The 12,850-nt window shown below is 32.9% G+C and overlaps 1 protein-coding gene across 3 annotated transcripts in view; it reads right to left on the bottom strand.

Moving 5' to 3' along the window:
- Positions 1-12,590, bottom strand: part of LOC144971300 (ATP-dependent DNA helicase DDX11-like) — a 46,730-nt gene extending 34,140 nt beyond the window's left edge. The window contains exons 1-8 of one of the 3 annotated variants that reach the window (XM_078911920.1): positions 11,991-12,590; positions 7,314-7,468; positions 6,464-6,564; positions 5,310-5,344; positions 4,735-4,799; positions 2,163-2,243; positions 1,207-1,431; positions 319-423 (exon numbers count right to left, since the gene is read on the bottom strand). In XM_078911920.1, the coding sequence (XP_078768046.1) occupies positions 319-423; positions 1,207-1,431; positions 2,163-2,243; positions 4,735-4,799; positions 5,310-5,344; positions 6,464-6,564; positions 7,314-7,468; positions 11,991-12,084 (861 nt within the window). In that variant the 5' untranslated portion in view covers positions 12,085-12,590. Of the gene's footprint in view, positions 1-318; positions 424-1,206; positions 1,432-2,162; positions 2,244-4,734; positions 4,800-5,309; positions 5,345-6,463; positions 6,565-7,313; positions 7,469-11,599 lie in introns of all 3 variants that reach the window. The other 2 variants (XM_078911922.1, XM_078911921.1) reach the window with 2 other exon arrangements.
- Positions 12,591-12,850: the final 260 nt, after the last annotated feature.

Below are 12,850 nucleotides of genomic sequence, written 5' to 3'. Positions count from 1 at the left end.
TTCACTCCATTTCTATTATTTATGTTCATTCATACAGTGTGTTAAGAGGTATTGGTGTTTAAATGGTGATTGTTGTAGTAAGCCTTTTGCTTAAAAGTCCGAGTCAACTCCAAATTCTGGAACCTTCACTCAAGAGATATTGAATATATTTGAAAAAGCAGTGACAGACAATGATATCATGTCAAACTGCTTACACTTAAGTTACATAGGCACTCTATAATTTTCTTGCAGTCTTAATGGCTACTTTATCAACGACTCAATGATCACTTAAGTACTTTTCACTCAGGTTTCGATTTCTTAAAAACTAAAGGCACTGACCTGCCTGGATCCTAAAGAAACCACCCTCACATTCTCAAAAGGACTTTTCATGACCTCTCTCACAAATTGTGCCAGTTGTGAATGGGTGCGACTGCAGTAGTAAATCTGAAAGACATGAAAAATATACAAATGATTAGTATTATATATATATATATCATATATATTGAGACTGAAGAGACAACATTGCCAAAACAATTGATGAATTGATTTTCTTCAAATAAGGCCGTGAATTTCTATCCAAAGTAAATACAAATCACAATGAAGTCACAATTCCCACAGACAACTTATATGACTGACGATTATTGCATCATGCAAAGAAAAAAAAACCATCATGACGCATTTGCGTTATCCACCTCCAAATTGACCACTAACTTATCACCATTCTTCTTTGTGTCATATTTGACATTTGGTGCCTCTATGTCTTAACTCACATCATAAAAATGGGATTGCCATCAAAAGCTCATGTAATCAAACATACATAGATCATAATGGATGTCACATTATGACACAAATTATAATGGTGATTTGTTTTCCTAACCTCCACATAGAGGTCTGAGCTTTAATCAGTGGAAAATGGTTGACACTGCAAAATCAATAGGAAATTTCTGAAAAGATCCCAAATCTGCAGAAGCCTGTAGGTAGGAGGAAGATTATCATCACTAAAAAGTAGATCCATGACTGAAAGTGATATGATATATCATGGCTTCATAATAAACTCTAGAGCAAAATGTTGCTGAAGAGGACTGACTACCTATCAAAATAATTGATAGTAGCAAATTCAACAAAAATCAGATTTTAGCCCTTACAACTGAGGAAAATTAAGAGAGAATGAAAACTTTAATGTCCAGCAGTCATGAATCAGCAAAAGTAAGTAAAATGATCGCTTGCCTTTGTTATGGTCTCTTCTTCATCCTCCTCATTGGCGATTTCATTTGATTCTGTTTCATCATCACTTGTGTAGTCAGCCAAAACAAAATCATTCTCATCATCATCAGCTCCACTATTACTTATTTCATTCTCCAATGCTTCCAACTCCTTCATACACGCCTTTTTTATATCAGAGGAGGCCCCCGTCATAAGCTTATCAAAATTCTCATCCAATTTAGATGTTAACTGAAAAAAAAATCTTAAAAATGAGCGTCCATTGGAGTTTTTAAAATAAAACATAAATTTTACAAAATTAAATTATGATAAAGGTATGTATATCTTTAACATTAATTTTAAAAGAGCAAAATAGTCCTTCAGAGCCGTAAGACCCATAGAATCGGAGTTTTTCCCAGTTACTTTGGCATGAAAAAGGCAAGAGCAATTGCTTGCTACCCTTTGGATAGAAAGAGAACTAAGAAATAATTTTTTTTCAAGAATCAAATTCGCGGAATTTCCATGATTTAATGATGAAAATTTTATATTGATTGATAAATAGATAAATAGATAGACATTTACAGAGACAAACAACCATAACAGACAAAGGATACAGGGATGGATGATATTACAATATTATTAGAGATTAGTAGACAGACAGATAGACAGTTCCACAAACAGAGAACCTTAAAAGCAGACAGATAGATGGGTGGATGGAATGACAATCAGTCCAATCTGATAGATTGAAGACGATGGTGATGATGATGATGATGATGAAAACAACGGAAAAATGTGCTTTCAACGATTGTAAGACCATATCTCATATCAACAAGCAAATAATATAATAATATAAATTGATTCAACTAATTTGTACTGATTTGTCTAATCTATTCCAGGCAAGAAAACTGACAAGTAATGGAGACTAAATAAATTATGGAAATGCCTGGTTCTAATTTTCTTTTCCAATTATATTGTATACTTACTTTTCTTTTCCTTGCATAAGTATTTGAATTTTGGAGCTCTTTCAACTTAGCCTCTCTATTTTGAATATGCATTTGCTCCTTCTGCAATTTTAATAAACCTCTGGTTAAAATTGTAAATATAATCATTTATAAATTCACTTAAACACAAATGACAATTTAGAATATTAACCCGCTTACAATGATAAATTAAGTGGTAGAGAGGGGCACTAATTTTTCATCAAAAGGCCATGTCCTGTAAGATTTTATTGATGATCGGCTTTAAATGGATAATTTATTTGACTACAATGTCAAGTTTTCATATCTGGATCCCCTGATGTAAGTGTAAGGATCATTTATGTATAAATGAATTAATTTCTTGTTTATGACACAAGGACAGATTTTTTAAAAACTCACAAAGCTTTGAAACGTTTTGTTTTTAAAAAAATATCACCAAAGTTGGAAAAAGAAGTTGAAAACGAGCAACAATGAAACATAACTACTGAACTCTTCTAAGGGTAACTACTCAGTGACCTTTTACCTCTTGATCTAGTGTCAAGGTGAGTCCAATGAGTCCTGTTCCAAATACTGGTAAATTACAACTCACAGAGCTAACAATATGATGACGCTGTCAAAACTAAAAAAGACTGGCAGCACGTGGTCAAACACGTGCCTATACCTTTGACCCCTCACTTTTTGTAACAAATTATAGAAAATAGAAAAAATAACCCTAAATATGTGGTTGTTTCAGTTTGTAATTTGTATCGGTTGTTAAGATTTATTTCAATGGTAACCCGTAATATCTTTCCGAATGTCTCACTCGCATAATTTTAGAATGCTTTATAGATTTGTTTTCATCTTTACGATTCACTTCGTAATTTGACTAATAATCACTTGATCTAGCTTCACTAACAGATTCTCACGCTGACGTTTTCTTCACTCAAGTCTGCTTAATGCTTATGCAGTGATTGATTCGTGTACTTTTTGAGTGAACACACTTTTCATAATCTGATGGACAATGTTTGCTTTTTTAATTGGTAACAGTTACAATCTAGAACGAGTGTCAATCATAAAAAACAAACAAACACAGAAACCCCTCCAGTAGTTGGAATGTCAACAAAAGTAAAAGAAATCCCCATCTTTTGTAGTGCGTAACACCCACCACTTTCAACCAACAAAAGTCTAGCCTATTCATAATAATATAATTGATTCTCGTCCTTTCCTGATATAAGTATGTTCCAAGTTCGAAACAAACTCTAGGTCTCTGGATACCTCCTCACGACTGGAAAAGGAACAAAACAAGGGACCTCTACCACCATGTATGTTTGAGGGAGTTAAGGTGGTAGTCTCTATCACCATATAAAACTTTTTGTTGTTTTTTACTATGGGAAGTGGAGGGGGGATGACAGAGAGAAGGAAGGGGTTAAAGAATCAGGGGAGTGGGGGTGGGGAGATTTTAAAAAGCGAAAGTGTCCCACTAAATCCTTTGTCTCATCTTTGATAGTTGACAGTCTGCTGCTAAGCATTGTGCAAACAAAACTGTTGATTGGATCCATATGACATGCTTAAGAGTCAATTGCAACATAGTTCGGGTTATTTGCATCTAATTATCTGGGTCATGTTTGACTGCGTCATCATATGGTTAGCTCTATAGCTCATAAACAAACAACCGAATATCTAAAAGAAAAAAAATCCCTTGTTTCAACCCACAAGAATCTGTTTTCGTGGATTATTTTTTAAAATCAGAGTTAATTAAAGAAATTTAGCCCAGAAATTTGCCACAATTAAGTGCTGCAAATAGTGAGAGTTTCTTGCTTCAATGGAGGGAAGGATAAGTGACAAATTTTTTTATTTTTTGAAAAATGTTTTCAAAAGTCATGTCTACAGATAACACATATATTCAGAAAGAATGCAAAATATGCTGTTTTTTTAATAAATAAAAAATATCCCTTACTATGGAAATGGCCATTAAACTAGGGGGGGGGGGGGGGGGGGGGGGATCTAAAATCAAATGGCTTTTTTTCTTACTGATTTATCGATTTTTTTGCATTTTGTTTGAAAAATAAATTTTAAAAAGAGAGGTTGGAATTCAGAAATTTAGTTTTTAAATTTAAAAAAAAAAAAAAAACAAAATCAAAAATCAAAACATTTGTGTTAAATTGCCTTAAACAGCAATTTTCAATGTTTCTCCTCACTGTGGGGAAAAAAATTTGATGCTGAAAGCAGGATTATCAATCTAGGTCCACTGCAACACCTCTTTCACTTCGCCATCAAGCCCAGATATACAAGTATGGGCTAACCACTGCCCAAACCGATAATGGTAGGATAAACAAACAATCAGAGAATTATCCAAAGGACTTGCTTTTGATGAATTCACAATGCTATGGTTGGATTGTTCTCTATCCCAACATCAGATCTTACCATTTTCAACAAGGGAGCAGTAACAGTGATTTGAATCTGGCTTCAATGAATACCAAATCACATGACTGTTACTGCTGTCTGGGTGAAAATGGCTGAAATTGCTGTTTCAATCAAATAAAACAGGAGAAATTATGGTGACGAAATAGATCCAGTCTCTTATTTTCAAATTACACACTTTGATTTTCTCAAATGCATCCTCTTGCTCTTTTTTCTTGGCAAACTCTGCAATCCAATCCAATTCTGTAAAAGAAAAATTAGCATGCAAACATATTTAAAAATTTCTTTCAACATTATTCTAATCTTATAATGGGAGAGTCTCAAACAGAACTTTCTTTAATAATGTGAAAGTATAGAGAAAGATTATTCAATAAAAAAATATTGAGTCAGTTTACTCACAAAGAATTGTTTAAAACTCATTTGGGTCCAATCTTATTTGGATTTTGGCAAATGCTGGAATTTCAACTCAGGACTTCCAAACACTCATCTACTACCCCCATCTACGAGTCATTAGTTCAACCAAAAATTGAATACGCATGCACTGTTTGGGACCCATACACACAAAACACCTCGTTGATAAAAGACGGTGACACAATTGTCATATTTAAAAGAGTAAGAATCTTTTGAGGGTTGTAGGATCAGTCAGATCAGTCAGATAAGCTTGCATACTTTACACCAAATGACCAAATTCAATTGTGTTAAAAATTAGCTAATATTACCAATTTGAATCATCAAAATTTGAACTTTGTTTACCTTTGGTATTATCTTTACTGGAATCAGTTGCATTTCTGATGAAATAAAAATAACGGCAAGTAAAATATAAAAATACACTATAAGGAAATCCAATTTTATCTGCATTGGAAATCAATTGGAAAACCTTGGAAATAATAAGAGATTTGCAAAATTGTTGATTTTCTCTTCAATAAAAAAAAAAAAGTAAAATTATAGTACCAGAATATTTCCAAAACAGATCCTCACTACTAATAATTCATAAAGAAATAATTGAGGCAGAGTAATTGTTTACAAAATACCCCCACACCTAGAAGTCTGAATTAAAAAAAAAAAAAAACCCTTTGTGTACTCAACAGTAAATGGGCAAATGAGTTTTAATTAAATAAGTTAAGAAAAGTCAGCTTAGTATTCAAAAGGACTTGCCCTTGTCCATTTCAAAAGTCAGAAATACACATTAATAATCGTATTATATTAATAATAATGATATTGATGACAACAACATTAATAACAACGATGATAATAGTACTACTACTACTACTACTACTACTACTACTACTACTAATAATAATAATAATAATAATAATAATAATAATAGTAATAATAATAATAATAATAATAATAATAATAATAATAGTAATAATAATAATAATAATAATAATAATAATAATAATAATAATAATAATAATAATAATAATAATAATAATAATAATAATATTACAATAATAATAATAACAACAACAACAACAACAACAACAATCTTCACATGACCCTAAAATAAAGAACCCTTAAAGGATATTTTATAGGACATTGGAAAATTTTAATATTTATCAATACTTAATAGGTGTACATGAACATATTTGGCGCTGATGAAATAATATCTTAGATTCTAGAACATATTCGTTGACAGAGATTCTTGTTACCCAATTAGGCATGTGTTGTGTTTCAATTTTGCTGTTAATAAAGCAAAAACCCACACAAGAATAAAAAGGAGATTTAAAGTTAATAGTGCACATTATGATATTTGTCATTCTTCAATTTTTGTGCATTGGATTAATCTCTAATTCAGATTACAATCGGGACATTCCTTGTAATAATAATAATAATAATAATAATAATAATAATAATAATAATAATAATAATAATAATAATAATAATAATGTTCAAAGCAAACTTACTTGTCTTGAGAGGCTGTGAGCTTCTTCACCTGTTCCCTTTGATTTTCCTGATAATCTCTGAGCCACTTGAGTGCACCACAGATTAGGCTTAGAGATTTACCCTATTTAAAAATAATAACGAAATAATATGATAAACCCAGACTTTAGGGGATAATTAAATACATCACAATCTTTCCTAATTATCAGGAACCTCACTCATTCAAAGCTTCCTTTTTCTACATCCGTTCATGAATAAATGAAATTATGACAATGACATTGTTATGAACTTACAATATTTCTGTACAACAAGAGTTGCTCTGCTCTCTTTAATATACAGAAAAATTCATTTTTCAGGTATTTCCTTTATTTTTATTTTTATTTTTCTTCTTAAACAAAATTGGCAACAGAAAACACTTTCTTTCTCATACATTTTATTATTGTGTATTCTGAGCATATTGCATATTTTCTCTCATTTTACCAAAAAAATTTTTTAAAAGATACAAACTTACTGAAATGGATTCACATTATATGAAAATATGGAGGTCTCGTTAAAGGTCTAGTAAATTTCGATTCTTGACTAAATGAACCCCCTATTTTGCTTTAAAAGACATTTGTAATTCTTTTTTTCTTTCTAAACCAAATTAGACAAATTTGACAATCGTTAGATCTTGTATATAAAAGGAGGCATCTTTCAATGGTCAGAATTTATAACAGAAAAATTGAACATAAGAAAAATATATTTCTCTTGTTTTCAATTACTTGCATTAAAAAAATTCACACACACACAGAAAAATACTATTTAAAAAAAAACAAACAAATAAAACAATAAAAATACAATAAGGAAATATCAGATTAACTGATTGCAACTTACCGTTCCTGTAGGACTTTCAAAAACGCCTATTCTTCCTTCTTCAAGACAAATATACAGATTTTTCATGAACTCTTCTTGAATTTCGTAAGGAGAAAATGGAAATGGAAAGGACTTGGGAGGAGTTAGGCATTTCTTTTCCACAATCTCACAGGGATCTGTTTATCATCATTTTAAATAAAAAAATCAATCTGAAACCTTTTAATTGAACACATAGTGCATTTTGCACACAGAATGACAAAATATCTTTAACAAGTAATAAATTTTTTTTTTAAATTATGACCTTCTGCTATGACATCATAAGATACTGTCACGTAGGCATTCCACAAAGGAATATAGATAATTCATCAAACAAGATGTCTGTTGTCAACAGGAATCACCCATGTTGTCCAATTAAAGCAAATTGGTGGTTAATAATCTTGCCTGAGGAAGAAAAACGACAGTGCCTGAAGTGAAGCTCGGACCCGGGACCTTCTGGTTCACAGTGCAATGCCTTAACCACTAGGCCACTTCACCTTCCCCCCCCCCCCCTTCTTTTTTTTAAAACAAGTAATCAATTATAAAAAGACTTTCCTTAAAATAAGTCATCATTAAATATAGATGTAATATATATTTGAAATATAAATATCTGTTTAGTTATTTGGCTGGGTAGTAAAAAATTATAATTTTGAATGCAATAAAAAGTCACAATTATGAAAGTCAAAACTATCAATATGATGTGCTACAGATACGTCTCAATTATTTGGACCTTGTTCATCTGGATGCAGCATTTATCCTGAAAGCGTGCAAAAGGCAGATTTTTTTCTTATAAATTGTCTCTATTCTCCAAAATTGTGCTCTCTGATTTGAACATCAATTATAGGGACGTACATCTGTGAAGAAATAGACAATTCATGCGAATCTGAACACTATTCCATCCAAATTTCAAGCATCTAGTCAAGATAGAAGAAATGTGACCTGAACAATCAGTAACCTACCAGTGATCATAGCAAGTCAACGATTACATTCCCCAAACCTAAACAACTGACCAACAATGAGGAAGAAAACCAGGATCTGTCCTCAGATGTTGTCATATGAAGCCCGGTGTGAGAGTCTCACTCACTGTGCATCGTGTGGCAACGTTTGAGAACAGATCCTGATTTTCTTCCTCAGTGTTTGTTGATTGTTTAATAATAATAATAATAATAATAATAATAATAATAATAATAATAATAATAATAATAATAATAATAATAATAATAATAGATGACATATGTATAGTGTGTTTTCAAATTATATAATGCTCAATGCACTTTCCATTGGATCGAAAACAACCCACACCCCCCCCCCCCCCCCCCCCCCCCCGCTGCCCCCTGCACACACACGCAGACACTCAATTGAATATTCACACATAAGGATATGACCATATAGTATGTCTCAGTCAGATTAAAAATAGGCAGATGTAAAAAGGAAATGTTTTAGTTTCGATAAATAGTTGTTTGTTCCCTGATGGTTCTGGGAATAAAATTTCATACACGGGGTCCCATGACAGAAAAGGATTGCCTGCCAAAAAAAATTGATTTTTAAATTTAAAAAGAGGAATTAAAAGTTTAGTTAGATGATGATCTCAGGGATCTGGAAGGTGTATAAGGATGTAATATATTTTTTAAGTAGACAAGAGGCTTCATCATTTAAAAATTTTAAACAGATCATGGCACTTTTGTAATTTAAACTCTCTCAAATTGGTAGCCAGTGCAGTCCGTCAGTCCATAGATAATTGGGAGGAGTGGAACATACGAGCTTTTCTTAAAATTCATTTTTCAGCACTGTTCTACTGTTCTGAATTCTAAGTGACTAAAGACGAGAGATTTTATCTTGACTAACACCTAAAAGAAGGGAATTGCAGTAATCAATATGTGATAAAATAAAAAAGGTAACAAGCTGACTGGATACCTCAACAGTCAAATAATCTCTGATAGTGGCAATTTTCTTTAGATAAGTATCTAAATTTACAAAGGTTATCAATTTGTGTCAGCATGGATACATTGTTATCAAAAAAGACATCCAAGGTTTTTAACACATAAAGACTGTATCAGACATCCATTGATATTCAGACTGACTTGATAAAAACATATTTTTTCCAATGTAATGGTATTTCCACATAACAAGTTTAGGTTCAGGTTCGGGGAACATAATCACTAACTTGCTATTGGTCCAGGAAGTTTGTAGCTCTATGATTAAGAGCACATACATTTATGCCCACATCTTAAAAGAGTGTTTCATGTAGGACAAAGAAATATGTGTTAGAAATGAGAGACAAATTATTCACTGTCTCCAAAAATAGAGTTAATACATTGCATCTTATTTCAAACCTGATGGAACAAGATAAGCAAATTCCTTATTACTATGTCTTAACTCACTCAATCCTAGAGATTTTTTGTTACTTTTCAACATTGGAAAATTATGTATTAAAAATGAGCATGTACATAGATACGAGGGCTCTTTCATAATTAACCGAAAAATGCCTGTAAAATCCGCGTTTTTTATGCTATCAACAAAAGAGGTGTTAATCAGATGGTGCGAGGTCTGGACTGTGTGGTGGGTGTGGCAAAATCTCCCATCCATATTTCTCTAGCCAACCTTGCGTCACTCGTGCTGTGTGGGGTGTAGCGTTGTAGCAAAGTGACCCCGTTGGTCAACTGCCCTGGGCGCTTTCTGCGAATGGCCTCCCTAAGCTTGTCAAGAGTTTGGCAGTACCTTGCAGCATTGATTGTTTCTCCAGGTTGTAAGGTTTCGAACAGAATAACACCACGACTGTCCCAGAAAACAGTTCCCATTATTTTCTTTGCTGACCGCATGACTTTGAATTTCTTCGCGACAGGTGAGGATGGATGTTTCCATGTCATCGAATCTTGCTTTGTTTCTGGGGTGCAATGGTGCAACCAAGTCTCATCACCGGTGACTATGCTGTCAAGAAAAGTCACATCGTACCCTAGAAAGTCTCCGCCGGCGTTTGGCAGTATGCCCGTGAACCCTGCGTGAGCTCTTGCTTCTTCTCAAAAGTTCCCTGCAGATGTCCAATCTTTGTTCTTTATGATTGTCTGTCAATTGCTTAGGAACCCATCTTGCGCTGACTTTTCTGTAGCCAAGTTCATCAAATATAATTCTATGGGCAGAAGTTTCCGAAATTTCAAGACTGCTTGCGATTTCATGAAGTTTCAACCTCCTGTCTTGACGAATAAGCTCATCAACTCGCTTCACATTGTCTTCTGACGTCGCAGTTATCGAACACCCTCTCCCTTCCCTGTCTGTCAAGTCGGAATGGCCAGCTTCAAACAAATTACACCAGTGATAGACTTGTGTAAGGCTTATAACATGCTCACCATATACACTCTGAAGTTCTTTATGAATTTCAGTAGGATTCAGACTTTTGGCGTTCAAAAAACGTATGACAGCTCTGATTTCCTCCTTTGACCAAGTTTCAAGGTGGGCCGCCATCTTTAAAATCGTCTAGAAATTCATTGTGCAAAATGATGCACTTCATAATTTCTGGGAATATCCGTAAGATATTAAGGAATATCATGTCGTTTACAGAATTAAAAAATCTCCACTGGTTGCTGAGCAATGGGCATTTTTCGGTTATTTCTGAAAGAGCCCTCGTAGTTTTATTCAACTACCATTAACATGTAAAAATTAAGAATATTAGCTTTGATACTACGCCTATGATTTGTCTCAGAAGAATGTAATATATAGGCACGGGGTAAAAGTAACCCGGGTATACTACGAATATATTCGTTTTTAGGGTTGAGTGAGTTAACGTGTATTTATAGAACAGTAACAAACAAAGACATAACTAAATAAGTAAACAAAAATTAAATAGATAATTTTCTTATTCTTTTTCCTTTCTTGCTTTCTTTTCCTTTTTAAAAAAAAATTATTCTTATGATGATTTATTGAAAAAAGGTGTTCTTTGTGCACAATTTGACCTTTTGTCCGTATCTACAATATTTATGTATTTATATTTATGCACCAATTTGACCTTTTGTATATTATTATCTATCTATACCTGCATATATGTGACAAATCATCTTGATATTGTATCGAGATGAGAATAATGTTTAAAATTGAATTTCAAGCTTAAAATATAGAATTTGATCCTAAATAAATGTCTGTATTGAGGAGAGTGAATTTTGGTTTATCTATTTCTTTTTTTATATTTGCGTTTTTGTTATTACATTGTTAATGATTGTTAGTACCCACCTAACACAAATGACAACCCATTACTTTATTTTCATTTTTAAAATTTTTACCTTTATCAATCCTCATTCCGAAATGTTCCAACATTATATCTTAACAAATGGCAACAATTAGTTTATAAGTTTTAAGGCGGTGTAATTTGCTTCTTTTGACCCTGTTTTTTTTTTTTTCTTTTCTTTTTTTTTCTTTTGGCCCCATTTTCCATCTATATCAGTGCTTGTAAAACGACAATTATTGATAGACCAGGGGTTGGAGCATATATCAATCTAGTAATCTAGATATCCCCAAAAACCAGATCTCACTCAAGTCAAGACTGATACAAAGCTGCTAGAAATTTAACTATCAAGATCCTTGTTGTGAGAGGGCGGGCTGAGTGATGTACTTTGACTTTGTGAGTGTTACCGTAAGAATAAGTATAAGTCTGGGGCTAGTAAGAAAAATTACCACTTTGTTCTTGAATTTGAGCAGCTTCGAATGAATCTACTTCCATCGTTGCCTTGAGCAGCAAGTCGTCGTCTTCATCGTCAAATCCATCCATTTTAATTTTTAATGTAGATAGACTTCTCTAATTAGCAATTTTAAAAATATTATGTTTAAGTTAGGTAGCCAAGTCCCTATGCCTATACTATACTATAAAATTAAAATGTTTCAAATCGCAAGAAATTTTGAATTTATTTATGAGTCCTCTGTCGATAATGCAGACTGGGATGGGAAAATTGATTGGTTATTTTAAGGGAACGTCTTGTTTAGGCGTAGCAGACTTAACTCCTACTCTTCTAGAAGAGAGTCAGAGTCAGGAGCAGCTCTCTCTGGAATTGACGTGATCTATAGTGTAAGTATAAGTTATAATTTTGGATCAGATCACCTAGTCTGGAATCTATTTCAGCCTTTTTTAAAAGCTGAACATTAAACTCGCCCACGTGTTAACATTTCAGAATAGAAATTTTCTCGACAAGCTGAAGCGTTAGTTTCCATGGTTATTTATTTACTTTACTTTCGTATTGTCAGCAGTGATGTCCACCTTTCATGAATTCGCGGGAAAACAAAGAAAGTTTACTCTTATTCAAATTCATCGAGTCACTTTTATTTAGTTATCTCCCTTCCCGCAAATAAGTACACCGGTGCAAGAGTAAGGTCTTGTATGATAAGCAACCAGAGAAAAATACAAGATATAATCAGTCGAATAAAACTGTTAAAAAAAATATTGTTAGGTGATTTTAAAAAATAACCAAGCTTTTTCTGGCACTGTTTCATAAAACGTTTTCAGATTGACTGCTCCCGGCGTTTACTTATTTGCAGGCCTG

This window comes from Berghia stephanieae, chromosome 4 (assembly GCF_034508935.2).
Source record: "Berghia stephanieae isolate SIO BIC M18660-M18661 chromosome 4, UCSD_Bste_1.3, whole genome shotgun sequence".
NCBI classification, from domain to species: Eukaryota; Metazoa; Mollusca; class Gastropoda; order Nudibranchia; family Aeolidiidae; genus Berghia; species Berghia stephanieae.
The sequence above is the reverse complement of the archived record's forward strand: the minus strand, read 5'-3'. Positions and strand labels throughout refer to the sequence as shown.